The sequence below is a fragment of the Lepidochelys kempii genome, chromosome 25 (genome assembly GCF_965140265.1).
Source record: "Lepidochelys kempii isolate rLepKem1 chromosome 25, rLepKem1.hap2, whole genome shotgun sequence".
Taxonomy (NCBI): domain Eukaryota; kingdom Metazoa; phylum Chordata; order Testudines; family Cheloniidae; genus Lepidochelys; species Lepidochelys kempii.
This window is the reverse complement of record NC_133280.1, coordinates 12,575,878-12,597,235: the sequence shown is the minus strand read 5'-3', so window position 1 is coordinate 12,597,235 and position 21,358 is coordinate 12,575,878. Positions and strand designations below refer to the sequence as shown.

At 44.6% G+C, this 21,358-nt stretch overlaps 1 protein-coding gene across 3 annotated transcripts in view; it reads right to left on the bottom strand.

The window, feature by feature from the left end:
* The window catches only part of STK11 (serine/threonine kinase 11), a 73,772-nt gene extending 52,717 nt beyond the window's left edge, over positions 1-21,055 (bottom strand). Inside the window, exon 1 of one of the 3 annotated variants that reach the window (XM_073324259.1) lies at positions 19,428-21,055. In XM_073324259.1, coding sequence (XP_073180360.1) covers positions 19,428-19,717 — 290 coding nt within the window. In that variant the 5' untranslated portion in view covers positions 19,718-21,055. The remainder of the gene's footprint in view (positions 1-19,427) is intronic. The other 2 variants (XM_073324258.1, XM_073324257.1) reach the window with 2 other exon arrangements.
* Between the last annotated feature and the right edge of the window lie 303 nt (positions 21,056-21,358).

Sequence of the window (21,358 nt, the reverse complement as noted above, 5' to 3'; positions counted from 1 at the left end):
TAGTTTCCGAAGACAAAGTTTTTTTTAAAAAAACATAAAATGGTTAAGTTTTTTTAAAGTACATTTGTTTCCATTCAGACATCCCCCCATAGCATTTGCAGTCCACACAAGGAAACTATTGTGTTAACACAGGAGGGCCTGAAAAGTGAAGCCAACTAGAAACAGAGTGAATCTGAGTGGCTTATTTTCAATAGCCACAGCAAGCGAAGCATAACAGAAGATATTTACATAAAAAAAATCTTACATATGTGGGAAATTTTTTTTAGAAGTCTTAAAAAACACAGGGCAAGAAGACTGCATTCAAATTCAGTCTTCACAAGCTACAGGGTTAGACAGGAAGTAGACCTTTTAGCCTCAGGTAGAATCTGACACTCCCTTTTAATCAAAATATTCTCCCCACGTTAGAACATAATCCATGTGGCTGGGCTTTTGTACGCCAAGCACACATTTAAAAAAAAAAAAAAACATAATGAGGAAGACAAATACAGCTTACAGTGCTTGGGTTCCTTTTATGTTGCAGAGTTATAGTAATGTATGTGCCAAGTTCTTATTACAAGCAATATGCTAAGAGAGCAAATGCACAACAGCCAGAGGCTTTAGGTGCTGCAGAACTATCTGCAGAGGACGGCTAGACATTTCTTAGAAGTGGGAGATAAGCCACCCCCTCTCCACAGCGGTAGCACCAGCAAAATAACCTTGGGTGCCTCCCCTGCCCTCTTATCCAGTGGATACTAGTTAGAGATAGAATCATGGGACTGCCTAAATGACTCCCTCCACCCATTTCCAGCCCTGTTCTGTCTTTTGCTCCCTAAAACTAGGGGGGGGGGGAGCTTTGTGCAGGCAGCATACCTTTGCGAAAGGTTTAACCTCCAATCACTCAGTAGCAAAACCTGCTGGCAGATTAGCTGTGGCTTTAACAGAGCTTTGAAAAGGTACAAGGGCCCCAAGCCCAGAAAAAAAGGGGTTACAAGCGAAACACACACATGGAAAGTAGGGGAACAATGTGAGCAGTGAAGCCAATCTAAAGGGCCACAAGGTGAGCCTGGACTCTGTCTGAAAGAACGTCTGTCCTGCTAACAAGCAGAACTAAAGCTATTATTCCATTCCACATTCCCCAGGTTCATGGAGCATCTTCTTCTCCAGCAGGAAGAGCCAGCCACCCATGTCTCCACTGTGCATGGGCTATTCCCGTTCACACAGCGGACTTGTACACTGAACCTGTTTTCAGCACAAAGGGATTCAACATGGGCCATTCAGGAAACACCATGTAAACTAGACACAATACTTCAAGAAGAGGAGCAGCCCACTTCTTTCTGGTGTTTTCACTGGACTACAAAGGGGACACCCAAAGTTGGACTGAGGGCTCCACAAGCATGTTGCTAGGAAGCAGAGAGCCAGATCCAAGCAGCAGTGTGACACAGTTTGCAGCCACCATCACCCTGGGAAGAGGTGCTGCCTGAGAGGAGGAGAGAATGGAATGCCATTCTGGCCAAGCGCAGCACGGCATACTGGGGTATGGCTTTGCAGACCACACCTCCATAGCCATATCACAGGTTTCCATGGCCTCTTATTTTAAATGGGCAAGTTTTAGTTTGGCCACTTATGGTTGAGGTGAACTACCAGCTGAAAAGACGTACCATAAGTTCCACACAATTTAACTGTATAGCTAATGTCAATGAGCCTCTTCTGGAGTGAGCCAATGAGTTAAATGTAACAATTAAAGCTCCAAATAATCTACAGCATGGGCAGTTGATTTGTGTTTTTCCACCCAAAGTGGACGACAGAGTTATGCAAAATGATGTTTGTCTTCTATAGAAGAAAACAAGCTTTTCCATTTTTGGATATTCCACTGCCATGTGCTTGTGAACATTTCTGATGAACCTGCCACAAAGGCCCACAATATGCCACAAATCCGAAAAAGAAAAGCAAATCTGAAATAAATTGGAACTGACACAAAGATGACATTATCCTCCCATGCATTAGACAAGTTGCTTGAATAGTCCCAACTAAATCACAGAGACAATATGGCCCTCAAGCTGTGGACAGAAGTTGACAATACAGGGAAATTTTTTTAAGTAGGCTGCATTAACCTTTCCAAGTCTATACATGGTAATGGTATAAGAAGATAGCCCTTAGTCCTACTAAATGTTTGGAAATCAGCAAGTTAAGACTTCTCACTTGTTGTAGGGGATACTGGGTAGACTCAATAGACATCTAAAAAGTCTTCACTGTGCAGTGATTTAGAAATTTTAAATCAACCTCCCCCTTCCTTCATTTAAGAGTAGAGCTCTTTCACCCCACTCTAATACTAGTATTCCCACTCAGTGTCCATTAACATGGCCTACAGCTAAAATCACCCTGTGCTTTGACTCTGCCAAATGTCCCAAATGAAGCAAGACTGGATCAATATTTGGAAGAGGATAAACAAGAACAGAGAACAAACAGGGGTTTGCAGGAGGTGCATAATAGCTGTCAACTCACTCAGCACTGAAGTACCCTGGCATGGTGGTCTGGGAATGTACACACAGGTAGGAAGGGACTCCATGCTACTTAGAGATACACCAACCAAAAATCTGCAGGCCACCATGTCCAAAGTTAGGCACCCAAATCAAAATCTGGGAGCCTAAATAAGCAGCCTTATTTTCAGTGGTAACCAGCACTCAACACCCAGGGATGGATTAGGGTTTTGTGGGGTCCCTGGGCCAGAACAAGTGGGGGCCCCTCCCCACCTTCAGTTGCCTCCGAGCTCCCCTTCCCCCCCGGCACTCCTGCTGGGTAAATGGGGTCAGGGCACAGTGGCTTGCTGGAGCGCCAGGCAGGCAGAGCAGGGCAAGCCCCCATGCCCCAGCCTCGCTCCCCAGCTGGAGCACTGGGCAGACAAAGCAGGTCAGCATGTGGGGTCACCCATTTTCCCGGGGCCTCCCAATTGGCCGGGAGCTCTGGGCACAGGCCCCGTTGGCTCAGTGGCTAATCCGCCACTGTCACCACCACCTCCTTTTGGATAAGACACAATACAGATCCCAACCACTCATCACTGTAATCTGCAGCCATACAGAGCTCTGTCTCTGTGGAGTCATTTGCAGACTCTGGGCCTAATATCCCACCAATGCACTTTTAAAATAAAGTAATGTAATAATACCACCACCCGCTAGCTCTTACGTAACTCTTTTCCTCAGTACAGAATAAAGAAATTAGCCCCGGTATACATGCTAACATTTCTTGAAATATCCTGCTTAAAATTCCCCAAGAGGCTTTTGGATACAGTATTATTTACATCCCATTCTAAATTGCTGTGCTCTGTCAAACTGCTAATGGGTTCCACCCCAGCAGTGACTGCACTTCATTAGGAGAGGATGCAATTCTACATTTCTGCATCAGTCTGTATAGTGCTTTGGGATCTTTTCAGAAATGCGAAAGAGTTAAGATTATGAACAGAAGTTTTCCTTTTCATGAGCAACCTAGCTGTAACACCGCTCTTTCATTGACAGCACAACCCAGAATTCAACAAGTGGCTAAAGGACAGTTGCTATGACATTGGCCACAACATTGGAAGCTGGCAGCCCATGCCCCTACACAAGTTTAATACAAAACGTTTTGTCAGGGTGCATTTAAGCCAGGTTCAGATTAGTATAAGTCTTCCTGATTTATGTAGCTTCCCGCCCTTCTAGAGTTCACAGTAGGTTTCTGATCTTGCTCCCCAGTTCCTGGGCTCAGCATCTGAAAAGACCGACAGTTCCAGGAACAGGCAGCAAAGTGCCTTCCAGATCTCCATACCAAATTCTCCACAGCTCATCTCCTGAGTGACTTAGCAAGTTAATTGCCCAAAACAATGCCACTGTCTTCATGTGACAGCGTAGTGCAAACCTTTATTTTCTACAGCATCCATAAAAATGGCAAGTTAATCACCTAGTTTTATTTCTTTATACAATGGCCAAAAGACCTCCTAACTTGTATAAAGCTACAGCCACATAAGATGATAAAGAATCAGGTTATCAGTCACTAAGTAGTCAATGTATTAAAGTCAATTTAAGACTAGTAGATACTAATATTCCATAAAAAAATATATAGTAAACCAACGTATGGTTACCTGCAACTGACAGGCTTTAGGACTAGTCTACACTGGCAACATTAAGCCACCTCCATGGGGGTGGCCCCCAGTGCTGAAACTTGCTGCGCTTGGGGAGGTGAGGGGGGTGTTTTTTCACACCTCTGAGCAAGAACATTGCAGCGCTGTGAAATGCCAGTGCAGACAAGCCCGTAGAAAGAAACCCTAAAGCACTCCCTCTCTCTCCCTACTGCTATCGAGAGAGAAACATCTCAATGCTAATGCCCCAGAATATAATCGCTAGGGTTTGTCAAGCTTAGCTTCTCGTTCTGTATTTCCACACTGCCAAGCAAATGGAAGGGGACTTACAGGTACCTGGGGTTTCCAATTGCCTTGGCCCCAGAAACCAGTGGAGTCCAATGGCCTAGTTCACTTACGGCACCAGTCATAAGCTTGGTTAGTTTTCTGCTGGCTTGAGGACAAAACCTTAGTAACACATTTCTTGTATTTGGGGAGAAGGGAATGTCGACAGATCCCATGGAGACATCTGCCTGCCTGCCTGCTGCATCCAGCAGAGAAAGCAGGGTGAAGGAACTGGGCTCTGTTGCATCTAGGTTTACAAGCTAGGAATAGACTAGTTCAATACTGTACTGGTCCAGTTAGTGCATGGAAAACACAGAAATGGCTTAGCGCTGTGAAGCATGTGCTTGTCGGAAAGCTGACATATGGCAGGAGGCTGGGCAACCGCTGCTCCAAAGGTTTGAACCCTAAGTGGCTTGTGATGGACTGATGGCTTATGGTACAATTCCAGTGCTGTACTTGATGCATTTACTTCTAGAAATCATAGACATTGGAAACAAACCATGTTCAATAAAGTTTGGGAAAAAAAAAAAAAAGAATCCTGAAAATCCCTCAAGGGTTCACAAGAACTGAGTTGCATCTCCGTGCATGGAGATCCTCACTTGGAAGGTGCTGAGAAAGGGAAGACAGTTTTTTACCTTGAAAGGGTTATAACACACAGTGCCTAGCAGACCTCAAACTCTCTCTTTCAGGAAATATGTAAACATTGCAAGATGCCTGACTGATGCCAGCACACAGAGGCAATGCATAACATCAGAGCCAGCTGCATTTTTTACATTCCACCCACCTAAGGGCTGCTCACTAAGATCAAAAGCCAATATGAAAAAAGGTTTCAGAGTAGCAGCCGTGTTGGTCTGTATTCGCAGAAAGAAAAGGAGGACTTGTGGCACCTTAGAGACAAACCAATTTATTTGAGCATAAGCTTTCGTGAGCTACAGCTCACTTCATCGGATGCATAAAAATTTTTTCTTCTTCTATCAGATAACACAAGTAATAGTGTTGAAGACTTGGACTCTGCTTCAGATGGCTGTGCTGATCCAGGAGACAGCAGCAGAGAGGCATGAGGAGAGATATTGCCAAGGCAGTTTCAACAGCTTGGGGGACAGCCTTTCTTTGCTCAGCTTTAAACCCCAACCGCACAATACCCTAAAGGAGTCTAGCAGTGGCTCACCCCACCCCCCCAAAGCACAACTGCACAGTGGAGGATCATATCTCGGGGCTGGTGCTGCTGCCGTGCAGACAAACCGTGTAACAATGGAGGAGACCTGTCCTTGATGTCCTTTAGCACGATAAAGTAATCGCAGTGCAAACCTTGGGAGTCACATTCCGTTCGGGTTGATTACTAGTGATGTGTTAGCAAGAACACAGGAAGGACAAGCGAGGGCACTGGTAGCCAGTAGTTACTTCGTCCCCTATACAGACCCCCTCAGTTACGAGTCATTAACCTCTGGCTAATGTGCAACACAGGTTAAAGGTGATCTACAAAGAGTGGTTTCTGTCTTTAAAAAAAAAAGCACCAGGGAACCCTGCAAACAGAATATTTTGAAATAAAAGGCATTTTTATTCCAGAATAGTGTTCACATGGGGAAATTATACTGGAATAATTACAGTGCAATAGTTATTCAGCTACAGTGACACCAGTCATTTTCCCCATGTAGAAAAGCCCTAAGATTTTATCGTCTCTCACCTTCCAAACTTCCGTGCATGGTTACAACAAATGGGCCCTGTTTATGGGACACGGTACAACCAGGCTATTGCTTGCTACAAAGCCAGCTACAGAGAAAAGGCATCTCCAGACCAACATGGTGTATTGTAGCTTTGTTGAAACTAGAAGAATGAGTCATTTGTAAAAATCAAAATGTTGCAATGGTTTCCTAATTATTTTCCAGGGTCAGAATTTGCCTGTATAAGCCTTAGGTAGGCTCCAATGAAGAACACAAAGGTGTATCTGTACTAATCGCTGAGAAGAAGTGGGAACAAGCTAGCCTGAGTGTTACACGTCAACCTTTAGAGTTGGATGTGAGAAAGAGCCCTGGTTTTGTTATCTGGGCAGTGTCTAAGCCAGGCTTGGGTTGATCAGAGCTATAGGCCACGTCCCGATTCCAGTTCCTAGGAGTTTTAGCTTTGCTAAAACAGTATATCCAGTAACTTCCTTTTTTAAACTGTGTGCAATGCCAAGAGCAAACCAAGGCCAAGAATCATAGAAACAGGTTAAGGAGGTAGGACTGTTCTCTTGACTCATTCTGTTAAGCTTAGGAAGTACTTTTGACTGAAGCCACATGTACCACATGTCTGCTCCACCAGTTTCTGAGACATGGGCATGAACCTCTGACCAGAGGAACTATGGTGGAGACAGAGAGGGTCCTCCATGAAATGCCAGAAATTGCTCTGCTGGGGAGAACGTTTAGGATGAGTGTATATGTATACGTCTCTCTCCCTGTCCCCCTCCCTCCGAGGCATCAAGGTAGAGATGAACTGAGCTAGAGCCCAAGATTTCTTTCAACTGTAGCATAATGTTTGACTGGTCTTTCCTACCACCTCTACTGCCACCTCTTCCCAGGCCTACCCAAAAGGAGAAGCCAGATTAAGCAGCAGTTTAAGGGCCTCTGGAACAAGTCGGGAAATGGAAGCACTGAATTTACAAAACCATAGCCAGCCAACATGAACAGAGTCTCAACAGTTGGTCATCTTGTTCCAGGTGACCCTTCCAGCACTTCTTAAAGGGAAATAGTTTATCTTCCTGAAAAAGCTATACGCATCAAGTGATAATAGCATTTGGTGACATATAATATCAAGCACCGCACTGAAGGTCAGCAGATGCGGGTTCTATTTCCATTCCTATTGCAGGCTATGTCTTTGCCTTCACTAGGAGAAAAGGTCTGTTCTTAGGTTGATGTAAAGAACACAAGGTAAGACTCGTAAAAAGTACAAACTGCCTTGGCTTCACTAGGTTTTTACCTCACGTTAGTTATCATGCATTAGCTAGTATGAGGAAAAATAAACCCCCACACCTTCACCCCGATCCCTAGTAATGATACACCCTTACTTGCAACAGTGATTTCACATTTTTGCTTTTATCTTAGCGTTTTATACTGCTGTCCACAACTCTCACTCCTCATTTGTAATTAGCCAGCTAGTAATAGCAATGACCCATCAACAGTGCAAATGAACCACTTAGATTCTGTTAAGGTATACCAATAACTGCCCTTAACAGATCTTTCCAAAGAACCCTAAGAATCAGAAGTGCAATCAGCTCTGCTTAAGCAGAGCTTCTTCTCAAAATCATGTAATTGACAGACATTTTCCTGCAATTCAAGGGCAGTTACGGGAATCCCATCTGGGCCCTCTGTCCTTTACCATCACCACCACTTTTTTAAAAAAACAAAACAAACAAATCCCGCAACTAACCCATGACCGTAAGATAACAAGTTGAAGCTCAGAAGAGTCTGTTTAGTTTACATGTAGATAGATTTGCAAAGTGATGTAGCAGCTCTAATTATAGTCATGACCAAAAGGCTGAAGTAGATTAAATTAGCATGGAAACTGCAGTCAGCATTAGAGTAGGTCTAACAAGTTTCTTCATAATGAAGGGAGACAGGTTGAGAGCTTAGGATAAACAAGTGGAGAATAGGGAGTTTAAAAGACTGCTGGCTGGGAAGGTGAGAGAAAATTACTAATACTGAAGAGGCTCTTAAATGCCCGACGCATGTGATTCATTCTCTCATACTTTCAAGTACTGCTACAAGCATTAAATTAGTCTGCCTCTATCAGGTTAATAAATATGGTACAGTCCTACAGTGCCTTTCAGCCTGAAGCACTCCATGAACTGCACAGTAAGGGCACATCCACACTGCATCTGGGAGAATCTCTTCTTGCTTGGGTCCACAGACTTGCGTTGGACGGGCTCAATCTAGTGCTCTAAAAATAGCTGTGGAGACATCGTGGTTCGGGCGGGGAAGTGAGGAAGAAAGAGAAAGAAGGGGCGGACTTGAGAACCTACGCTCCAGTCCAAGCAGCAACATCTATGCAGCTGTTTTCTTTAAAGGTACTGAAATGCACCCACCTCTGGTATTGAGACCAATCAGCCAGGCCACTTCCCAGAGGAATGGTTATTCTTAAATTTAGCGAGTGGTGTGATACAAAGCAGTAAGAACAGACAACTGCCAGACTCTGATCACCTACAAATGCACTTCTGTTTCCAAACTTCTCATGGGAGAAACGTCAGTAAGGCATTTGATCCATCCTAGCAATCCTCAAGTTAATGGCAATAGGAAAGAACCTTAGGGAACTGCAAGATCTCTGCACCTGGAACTCCCACCAACATCAGGATGGGCCTAGCTCATCCTGTTCTTCCCCTCAGCCAGGGCAGCAGAGTTCCCTACTCTATGATCTCCTTGTGCTTTTACACTCGTTTAAAAATTTCCAAGCTTCCCTTTCCATTGCTCTGGCTCCACGTCTCCCTCACTTGCTACCATTAAAAAAAAAAAAAAATTAACATGCAACTTAAATGCAACACAAAGTGCTGGCCTGCTAAACCCAGGGTTGTGAGTTCAATCCTTGAGGGGGCCATTTAGGGATCTGGGGCAAAAATTGGGGATTGGTCCTGCTTTGAGCAGGGGGTTGGACTAGACATCCTGAGGTTCCTTCCAACCCTGATATTCTATGATTCTATGAAGTTTTAAGTTGAGGCCAGAGACCACCACCAATGCTATCTGAAGTATGTGTGCGGGGGTGGGATTCCCCTCCTCTATGGATACTAACTAGACCAATCTGACCCAGACTTATGAAGAAGGGAGAAGGTGAATTTTTGCTTTTGGATTGAACCAGTGGCATACCTGTTTTTTGGGTATTTTTTTTTAACGTATGAGGATATAACCAGACCATCTTAAGAAGAAATTTACACACCCCTTTTCCTCCACTCCCGGCACCAATCAATGGGGCTGGGCACTGTTCAAATCATAATACAGAGGTTCCTTCTGTACACATCCTATTTATCACTATTGCCTGGGCACAATGGTTTATGTCACCAAATTTCCTCTTTAGTGTCAGATTTCCTGAAACCAGTAGATTTGAGACAGGTCCCTCACGCTGTGAATTTGCTTTGTTGTTGAAGTTACACATGCAATATCCTTATACCTAGCAAGTTCATGTGGGCGTCACCTCTGCTTACTGTCACCATGACAAGGCAGACTGCAAGAGTATGGGTTCATGCCAAAATATAAGCAGGGAAGGGAAAAGACAGTATCTTCTAAAGGGAAGGGTTATGCTATCTCCAGTCAAACTTATTAGACTTGCCCAAATGGATAAGAACACTGACCCATCTGTCCAGTATCTTGCTTCCAGCTGTACCAAGTACTTGATACTTCAGACAAAAGGGAAAAAACCTGTAATGCAGCTAGCTAATTGTCTAATGTACATGATGGGAGGGGGAAGGAGCAAGAAGATGGTGGGAGGGGCAAATTCCTTCCTGACCCCATGCTAGTGAACAGCATATACCTTTAAGCATGAGATGTTAAGGTCCCCGCTACAGTTAATCATAAGCAGCTAATGTGTTTTTAAACCCTAATATCCCTGACCACACTAAGAGCAAAAAATCACGCTTAACACTTTAAAAACATGACATTTTCCCAGCATAGACAAGGTCTTAGGCAGACACTGCTCTAGGTGGAATGTTTACCAATGCAACCAGGGCCATTCAACCTTCTTAGGAAGTAGTTTGCAGAAAGTCTTAAACTATACCCTAGAAGGTAGCAGGATTTGAGTTCAACCTAACCTCCTCAGTAATGAAATTCCACAGGTGAGGACCTTCCACTGAGAATGCCCTGCCCTTAATGAGTTCTCTTAGGCATCCCTGAACACAGGGACAGGTGCTGTTTGCAGATAACTAGGTCCTACCCAATATAGGGTTTTAAAGGTAAGGGGCAGGACCTTGAAATGGACCTGTTGGATGGGGAAGACCACAGAGAGTGACACATATCAGTGTGATGTACTCCACCACTTAGCAGGTGGGCCACTCAGTCAGTTTCTAGGTGACCTTCAGGGGCACCCCAACACAGAGCACATTGCAATACAACATCATTCATAATAAGCTATAATGAGCCCACATGTAGACCGACTGAAAGTTGTCAGCGAGCAGCAATCAATCTTCTTTCGCTTGCCCCTTGAGAGGTGGGAGGCCCTTCTGCTCACTTTAACGCTAGCTTATCAAGCTGGAGCTACAGGCAAGAATTGCTTTCAGATATAACAGAAAGCAGTAGAAAGGCAAATTATGCCTTTCCGCTATCTGGTCCACAAGGTATTTCTGTTAGTTTATAAATAGGTTTAACCCTGTTAAGATTTCGTTGTAAGGGGTTGCCAGTATTGATGAAGAATGATGAATCATTCATTTACTTTTTTCACGAGTGTACAGCTACATTGGTATTTATCCACATGGCTTTTGTGACCCAATGAGGCCCCAGGAGATTTTGCTTTGAAGTACAAGTTAACTTTTCCTTTTTCCTCTTGACAAAACAAACTAAAGTTTATTGGCTACTAACCCAAAAGTTAACTAAAATCAGTTTTTAAACCATACTAAAAACAATCTTGCTATCTGCAAGGACACAAGAAGATTATATTTTAACATTTCACTCAATTGCGACAATAATGGACTGGTCAGTGTTACTTTTGTTTTTAATCATATTCACTTTTCAATTCTCATGCGCTAGCCTAGTGCTATAGCTTTTAGCCAGCAAACATGGGAGTGGAACATTTACAAATGTGCAAAACTTCATTTTCTCCCTCCCAAATATATGTACCATCAATATTGAGTTTTCCAAGAACAGGAAAAGATTCTGATGTAAGCTGATAATTGTTATAATTCAAGGTTCTTTTGACCACCTCTTTGAAGTCTGATTTCAGTATTATCCTTGGAATGAACATACACCTGCTAAAACACCATAAACAAATATAGGAAACATCCTTGCAGCCACAGTTTAGAGACTAGGCACCTGAGCCAAAGTCCAGTGAGTCAATGGAAAGGCTTCCACTGAAGTCAGTGGACTTTGGATCAGCCCCCATAAGCATTACTGACAGTTGCCATGTCCTAAAGGAATAAAGAGTGAATCACTCCATAAAGTTGCAAAACCATCCTCAGAATCAGGAAAAGCAAGCCCGCACTAAACCAGAAGCGTCTAGATGCAAACATATAGGAATCGTTTCTTTAAATTAAAGAATTCACAGTAAGATACAAGACTCTTTGGTATGTATATGGAATGAGGTTGGAGAGGATGAGAAAGGAAATTGCAAAATTAGGGGTGAAAGTTTATTTACTCCAGATGAAAACAGGTAAAGAATCAAAACTAAATTTTTGATCTATTCTCCATTTTCTTTTACAGATCTTCCTTTAATTTTTTTCTGGCTACTATTAAGTTTTTCTTGTCAGCTGAGTAAGGAACTGCTTTAAAGAAATGGACTTTTAGCAAACATGAACAATCTTATGCAGATGATGAGTGGAGGATCAAACATGTTAGAGATGCAAGAGACTTCTGATCAATAAATCCATATTCCCACAAATGCAGGTAAAATCCTGATAAGGTAGGTATTCAGATGCTTGACTAAGATCAAGTGAAGGAATACTGAAGGGTCACAGCAGAGCTGCACATTGCAGAGCTTGGTAGACCAAGGGTCTATCAAAAATTTTATCGTGTTTGAACACTATTGTGAACAATCCAGTTAGATGACCCTGACTTAGTGGTCAGCTTAAACTAGAGCAAATCATGTTCAGCATCACATTCTTCCTTGATCAGAAAGAAATGTGTTTGAATACAATACAACTTTTGTAATCTAGACAGGTCCAAAGAACATTTTTCTACTAGATTTAGAATGGCTTTGCATGTGAATGTAGTAATAGAAAATCATGTCAGCCTCAGAAACTCAAATTCTCCATTTATCCAAGGAAGAAATACAGCTTAACAGGTACAGTGCAAACTTTCTCACACTGCCAGCTGCATGCCTCAACCTGATCTCGAGGTGAGCCTGTGAATGAGAGGAGAGTTCAGACTCATTAATCCTTGGTGTCTTCCAAAAATTGCTAACAAGAGGAGTGGAGGGGACAATTAATGACAATTGTGGAGATTGTTGGTGAGACATGGATGTTTGCTTTCTAGCCAGTCATTTGGCAAGTGTTTACATCATAAATACAAAAAAACACTTTCCCCCGTTACAGGAGCTTCCAGACAAGATTCAATGTGACTAACCAGGCTGCACACCATCAGCAAAGCAGGATCAGTCACTTCAGAAGCGCTTTTTTTTTTTTTTTTAAATCATACACAATCAGTTACACCATACAAAGGATTTCCCCTCCAACCAAAGTAAAGTGCATGATCTGCTGCAAACTGCTTTTACCTATCGCCAGTGAAAACCTCACCACTGAGAAAAGCTAAGCCTGGCAGATATTGGCATTAGCCCCCCTTTTTGGTTGCTGCAGACGCTGTTAATGCAGGAAGCCTTAAGACTTCTTTTCCAAACCCACCAATCCATCACTGGGAGCTCTCCCCCACTGCAGCTCACCACCCTTTGCTTAACTGTTTTTCTGCCCATTTTTTATGCTTCTAACATTTGGGTAGGACTGAACCAAAGGCACGATAGTACAGTATACAAGGAGCCCAAGCTTGGGGACAACTGCAGGAATATTACGGTCTGTGACAGCGGGGGCTCTGAGCCCTGCAGAAACAGATGCCCTACTCCTTCAGGAAGTGCACATAAGCACCTGATCGATGACCAGTTTGAAGCTGCAGAGACCTCAGAAGCAGCCGTCAGCCTTCTACGCCCCAGGCCACACTGCAGTACAACTGCTGATTCATTTTAGGAGGAGGAAAGAATAGAAGAGGCAGCTCAGGAACAATACTACTGACCTAAAAACTTTGCTGTGGTTGAATAGGTTTGACTCATTAGCCCCATTTTGGAGATAGAAACCCTTATCACACAGGTTCTCATGAGAGAGAGGGGATAGGCCAGGCTCTATTAACATGAACACAGATTTAGCACAGGGGGATACTGTTTTGTATTGCATGGTCAACAATGACCTATCGTCTTCCCAAGCTTTAGTCCCTTGCATGCTCCCTCTCCTGCAGCAGCCCAGGCCATGTTCTTAGTATAGCGCTATTGCCACCATTCCCCACCCTCAACTGCGATACCAAGAAATACCCACGGCTGTTTCTGTGCCTCTTTATTGAGCTGTATTTGGAGGCCTCTGACGGGTTAACACTGAAATACAGGTACAAAGTGTTCCAACAGCCACTGCTAAACACAGTGATCGGATCCCGACAGCTCTCATCTTCCCAGACGTTTAAGCACCAGAAATGCACTAGCATATAAGCCTGCACAGGCAGATCATCTACTCAGAGCTCGACAGATTTCTTCCAGCTCTAACTTCTGTGTGCGCCTCTGGGAGGAATCCTAGAAAAGGGTTAAGACAGCGGGATTCTTTTTCCTTACTAGCTGCAGGCGCTGACGCACCCCACACCCTCTGTCAGGGTTAAGTGTCTGATGTTACAAACACATGCTCATGGAGCAACCACCCCCGGGAGTTCTTCTTTTGACACACTAGGTAGAGGGCCCCACTATTTCACAGCTAAATCCAGGCATCTGGCTTCAAATAGGTTGACATGCAGGTCAGGCACCGAAGCCTTTTCTGACTTACCTAAAGAACAAAACTTGCGATTTGATGGTGCATTACAAGCCAGCTTTAGACAGCCACTAAGCGCAAAATGCATGACCTATTGCAGGACGCTAACAGGTGCCCAGCCCCGTTATAGGCTGCTGCCCACAAGACAGGGTTGACAGGCTCTTGATTTGTCAATCAAAGCAGCAAGTGGTCACATTGCTCGCTGACATACCCATTTCAAACCCTGAGGGGTTTGTAACGAACAAGTTATTCAAACCAGAATGTGATTGCTGAGCATGGTAAGTACTGTACAGGACGCCTGGGACATGCACAGAAAGTCCCAAGCACTTAATTAAGTGAGAGACTATTAAGGTTTAGTTTTATTAAACTTGTGCTGCTGGAGACAAATAAGTCTCTGGTTTTCTTTCACCTATTTTAGCATCCCTCCTAAGCTCACCTTTTGTATTAGCTGGGGTAGCAGCTAACCACAACACGGTCTGGAAGAACAGGCCACGCCAAACCTTTCCCCACACAAAATGGGATGCCCACCATTACACACAGCGGAGTTTAGACCCTCAAGATCCCCATCAGGATCTATAGGAACCTTAAAAGACCATTTGCCATGAGCAGAATGATGAACCAGAGCAGGGGGAGGACAAATCGCTCAAAAGACTCAAATGAACATTTGAGGTCACAGCTTCTGGGCCCATGAAGCTCCTGTGGTAGGAGACAAAATTACAAGACTTATTCTTGCCACGTAAATGAATCAGGGACATGTATTAACAGCCTTGGACATTAGCCAGAAACCATTATTTAAAAAAAGAAAAAAAAAAGTGTAGACAGGATTAAACTGTGTGTTAACAGTCAGACTCACATGTTGTAACCAGGTCCGACAGCATGATTGTTTTATGATGGGATTTCAGAAAGGGCTCTAACTTCACCCAACTGCAGCCATGATAGGGCACCAGGTTACAATACAATTGTGCCAAACTGTAATAACATGGTTTGATTAGGAGTATTATGGCTTGGGCCCATTTGCACAATCATATTAGAGGACAGTGCTATGGCCAGCAAGAAATCAGGGCTAGAGCATGGCCATTAGCATCGTTGGCTTATTCACCACTGCGAGGACAGTGCCTATATTGCAACTTGGTGCCCAGACAGCATATGTAGGACAGATGCGCCCTTAAAACTCAAGCAAGTAAGGGTCTCTTAGCACTGAGAAGTCAACCTTACCACAGGAACATTCTGTACAGTCTCCCCAGGTCCCCAGACACTGTGCCAAGACACTTTCACCCTCATTTGCAACATCATACATTTAGAGTCCTTGGTCTAGCTGGAGCAAAGACCAATAATCGTGCCATCATGCAGTTATTCTGTGCTGGGGACAAACACCCAGTAGAGATTCAACTGGGAGCACTACACTCATTGACACTTCATACATTCTTGTGTTTACTGGAGGTGAACAGATGCAAGGTTTCTACAGTTCTAAATCTCCCACTTACTGCTTGTGTCACTCAGCTATTACTTTGCTATCCAAACTCAGTTATGCTTGAATTTGAAAGTCCAGTTGCAAAGTGCCATATTATCTGCTAAATGCAATGCATCCTTGTCAACCCCTACTTTGCTTGGAGGAGCCCTTTGTCTGCATGCATCAATGGGGGCATGGAAAGGGAAGGAATAGTGTGCAGTGGTCTGGTCCTGATGCCAGAGGAAGGGAGAGATTTTGCTCTCAAATGGCATTAGCTAACAACCGGGATGCTTTAAGGTTAGATAACTAAAGTCACAGCCAGATCAAACTTTTGCCCAGCAGCAGACTGCCCCATGGTTAAGGAGACAAATCAGGAACTTCACCAGTACATTTGCAATAAAATCTACGCGCCTTTTACAACCTTTTGACCCCTCCTCCCCAAAAATAGAAAGCAGTGATGCAGGGGTGAGGTTGGAAATACAATCCCTGCGCTCTATGAACAGCGCATGTCTCTCATTATGACGAACACAAGAGAAATCTCAAGGCAAGTTAATTTTAGACCCCCCCAGGATTAACAAGTCACAGTCTCCTTGATCTTATGGGGTCACACACTACAGCCACCTTTGACAACAGATGTTTAAGGACTATTTCCGATATCCTTTGACATTTTGGGAATCTGATCCACTATGCAGAGAGAGGCAGTGCTCTTCACCCAGTTCTTCACTGGGATCGGTTGATTACAAAAAAAGTTGTAAAGAATTTAAAGTATTAACTTTGTAATGAATGCTGTGCTGGTGAATGGTGTTAGATCAACATTTATCCCCACAGCAGGTAAAGGGAAAGAGTGCAAGCCAAGCCTCCCTTCCCCCCAGTTGTGTGCCTCAACCTCATCTGGAAGATGTTATATCTCTAGGGAGGAGAAGGGAGTTCAGTCCCTGTAGCCCATTCTATCTTGGGCCTCTCTGGTGAGGCCAAAAGAGACCAGCTAATGCTAGTCACAGACGTGACTTCTGTGATGTGGACACCTGCCCAATGGGAATTAGGCCAAGACCAAACTTAGGTCAAATCAGCCACTGAGCAGCGATCAGGCAGCAGCAAGTTTCAGGACATACCAAACTGAACCACATACAAACTGCTAATCAGGAGGTTAGAGGTTCTGTATCCTAAGCTAACCGCTCAGAGCAATTCAGTCCTTTTTAAGCATTGTTGGCATATATCCAATGGGACAATTACTACTCAGCTCAGAGCAATAAGGGGGAAGTCTGCCTATTAACTATGGGCCCAATCACAAAGGGTCTGCAGAGCAAACAACTGCAAGTGTGCCAACAACACTGGGCCAACCGTGTTCTCATTGAACCACTCAATGAGACGGTTTATGAGTAGGCACCAATATATTTAAAGTTACAGCTCAAACTATAGACAGCAGACTCATTCATTCTCAAAATCTTGGAGTAAGGAAGTGGAATCTTGTCAGGATGTGTCAGAGAGGTTAGCTTTAGTTTAGAAAGTGGACTAATAACCATTCTGTAGCATGTGAATAGCTCATTGGGGTAAACAGTTTAAATCACATTTAAAGTAAGGCTGCTCAAATCTGAAGTTTTAATGGAGTTTGGCTGGATAGCATGACTGGAACCAAGCCACATTAGAACAGTGTTCAGATGCAGTGCTATTGGGGTTAGGTCACTACTGGGATTTGGTCCCCACCCATGCTGCCCAGCCAGATAATCCCATATCTCTACATGCTGCCGCAACAAGCCTTGAGCACAAAGTTTAAACTGGTGGAGACTGATCTAAAAGACAAGATGGAACAAGTGGATGGAACAAACGAGTGGGGGAGGGAAGAAAAGGTGATAAAAACCAGACCAGTTTAGCACAGTTCTAGAGCTAAAATAGACCCTTGCTAGAAGACTGAAGTGAAAGTCTGACTCCAATACAGTGCTTTGGAACTATGGCTAGTAATAGCCTGCAGCAACTGAATAGACAGCCCATGCTGGTCACATAAATTAAAATATCTTCTGGCCAGACTGCTCTGATAACTAAACAAGCTAGATAAAACTGAACAAAAACATCCACAGAGAAGCTGAAAACAGTAAACAGGACACAGGAGATTTCTACATCAAAGTTTGGGGGGAGCGATAGCTCAGTGGTTTGAGCATTGGCCTGCTAAACTCAGGGTTGTGAGTTCAATTCTTGAGGGGGCCATTTAGGGATTGGTCCTGCTTTGGGCAGGGTGTTGAACTAGATGATCTCCTGAGGTCCCTTCCAACCCTGATATTGTGTGATTCTTTTCAGAATAAGGCCTCTTCCACAGTTGCCCTCCCTCATTAAGCTGATAGGTTAATTCAGGGAATTCTTATGAACTGAGAGGGAGGAGCTTTTAAAATAAGTTTAATTAAGGAGAAGGCAGCCTTTCTGTTCTTCTGGAGACATTCTGGATGTAACTGGAGAACTTGGGCGGGGGGGGGGGGGGAGAGAAGGGGACAAAGTGATACACATGCCTCTACAGGGGAAAAAAAACAAGAAATGCACTGCAGGAAACATTTTATTACACATTAACCAGCAGTTTACTTTTATAATGAACTGGAGCCAGCACAGCAAAGTCCCCCTATTTGATTTTATTATGCGGTAGCTGAACCTATTCACTCTGTACTCTCAAGGTTAGAAGGTAAACCTGAAGAGCTAATCGACAGAAGGCCTAATACAGGATGAAGTATCATCCAGCTAATCTTAAAAAACACAACACAAAACACCCCCCACACACACCCCTCCACACCAAAACATGAAGAGTCCACTAGGTCAGGGCTCTACACACAGCATGCAGCAGCTGCATGCTGAACACCAGAAAAATCACAAGAGACGTCTAAAACATCTTGCAAGTGTTCCTCCTACTTCAAGATAAGCTATTGCAATTAATTCTTTTTGGCGGCAGCAGAGTCTTGGTCACTCCAGATAAACAATCATATCTTGCATGGCTATACTGAGCAGTTTGTTGTGGAAAACGCAGTGGTCTCTGAAGGGTCATTGCACGTTAAGTGTAACTTCAAGAAATGGAAAGAAAAATGAACAATGTTTGCTAATGAAACAGACCAGGTTTATCCCTACAACATACTTTAACTACTTTGCAGGACGGTGTGTGCACAAACACCTACCAACACATAACTTCGCTCTCACTTAAAGTGCTTTAACCAAAAATCTTGAGGGATGTTTTAAACAAAACAAAAGCAAAAAACAAAAACAAAGGGTGGGCAAGTTTCATCCCCATTTTACAGATGGAGAAACTGACTGAGACAGAGAGATAAGTGACTTCCCAAGGTCATACTTATCAATAGCAGATCCAGGACTAGATCCCAGGTCTCCTGATGCACACTGGGTGCAAATGCACTGGATCATGCTGCCACCTATGTAATAGGTACCTAGGCATATAACAATAGGTCCTTAGGGCACAGGCCGCTAAATGCAATGCACACTGATAATACTACATAATGTACAGGACTAGGCAGAGTTTGTTTTAATTATACAACCTTGGTTAGATCAAGTGAGCACCATGCAATTAGCCATGTGCCTCTTTTGTATAAGACTTTAGAAACACGGGTTGTTCTTTCTGCTCTGACATGTGAGGGAACCCCTAACATGCCAATTTTTACACAAGTAGAAACATTTGCTCCGCCATGCCTCTGAGATGAAGCTTTCTTTCCCTGTTCCCCACAGTTGTGTGGTATTTGAGAGCCACTCTTCACCCCACAATTGGTTGCACTTCAAGGGGAAGCAACTCTTGCATGTGTATAGTTCGTAAACCTCTTTCAAAACATAAGACTATACACAGTGTTGTACAAAATACAGAATGCCAGCTGGAAAATACTGACCAAAGTTAACCTTTTGATTATTAGCTACAGGAATCTCATACTCACTTTTTAACATTTGCCTCCCCATTGGGGATCCTGCGGAGTTTCTTCTTTTTTAGGATTTTGACAGCTCTCCTACAGAGGGTTTCAGAGTCCAACATCTCCTTGACTTTGCCATAAGACCCTTCTCCAAGTAAGTCCCCCATTAGGTATTTGCCAATGAGCTTGGCCCTTTTGCGCCGTGGCTGGTAGATTACTTCCGTGGAGTCAATGCGATGGATGAATGTGTCCATCCCCACAGACATCAGTTCACTCTCTGCAAACATACTCAGTTCCTGCGGCTCCTGCACATCCATCCTAGATTATGTTCCTTAACCTGTTTTCCTTAAGTGCTCAGGGTTTTAATCCGGTTCTTTAATTTCCAACGCTCCCTTTTACTCCTTCTTGAAATAAAAGTTATCCAGAAGATTGTACGAACATTAATTTTAAAAAAACACTATTAGCTGCTTCCAGCCAAGGGTCCTACAAATTCCAGTGCCTGGTTCCAATAACTCAATGTCTCATTAATAAAAACAAAAAAGTCTCACCAGGTACTTTCTCAGTTTGGATTTGTTTTACTTTTGACCTGATCCCACCACTTGGGTTCTTTCAGGTCAACCTGTTCTCGCTTGTCCTTCAGCTGGGTCACAAACTGGTTCTTAAGTGCTAGGTCATCCTCTAGGACTTTAGAACCACAGATAACAAAAAGATCGTCAAGTCTCTTTCATAACTTTCCATTACTAGCAGGTCATGGTTCCCAATTCCAAACTGCGAACTGCAGGGTCATTTACTCTCCCCTGATACCCTCACCTCCCAGGTAGGAACTCGGATGGTTTTCTCAGCCGTTTGGTAGCTGGAACGAAGTTTCTTGGAAGGCGTTTTCAACACCTATTCTAATTTCTTCTCTTTCCCCCCCTATGAAAGCTTGAGGCCTTCTGCGCTTATCAAAATCTCCCAGGGGCATCCTTCAACCACTTGGATTGTGCCTGACACATGATGTGTCACCACCACTGGTCTAGGTGTCAGGTAGACAACACAAATCCTATTAAAACTTCACCCAGCCTGTCCACCCCTCCTTAAAGTGTGATAGGAGGAATGGGCTCTTTCCCCCTTACAAGACCTCAAAACACACCCTTAGTGAGAGATCACTCAGGAGACGCTAATGCTGCTGAGATCTTTCTTCCCATTTACAACCCCCACAAGCCTCCCCACAGGTGTCAATCAGGAAGGACTGATCCAGCTAATTTCTCCACCCCCCCGACTGTCACCACACAGCAGCCCCCCCACAAAAAGGGGCAAAAAATGAACTTCCCCAGTACACCCAACCCAAAAGGAGTTAACCTCCCCCAGCCCCCCCAAGAGGAAGCTGGCCTTTACCCTCCAAAACGCACCCAGCCTCCCCCCTCAACAGGGGATCAGTCGGGGGGAGTGCACCGTCCCCCCCTTGCAGGACTTCCTCCCTCCGACAGGAGATCAGTTGGGGGGGGGGAGGAGCTGGCCCTACTCTGACACAGAGATGGGAAGGAAGCTGTGGCTACTTGTTTCCCCCCCCCTCAACGGCCTTCCCTGAACAAGGGGCCCCGGTCCCCCTACCCAAGCCGGAGCTCTGCCGGGGGGCCCGATCCCCCTACACGGCCCAAGGGGACCCCCCCCAGGGGGCACCCCGCCCCCGCCTCTCCCCCGGCCCTGTCCCTGGTGAGAGGCCCCGGTCTCCCCGCTCTCCCCACCCCCTCCTCACTTCCGAGCGCTCCGGGCCGCCTCACCCCCGCCTCCTCCAGCCGCCGCAGCTAACACGCCGCCGCCATTTTGTTTACCTCCCTCCCTCCCCACCCTCTAGCTCCCGTCCCGCTACCTCCCTTCCCCACTCCAGGGCCTCACGCCTCCCGAGCGACCGACGTACCCTCCCATTGGCTACGGCCTCAGCCCCGCCTCCGCGTTCTCCTCCTCTGATTGGCCAG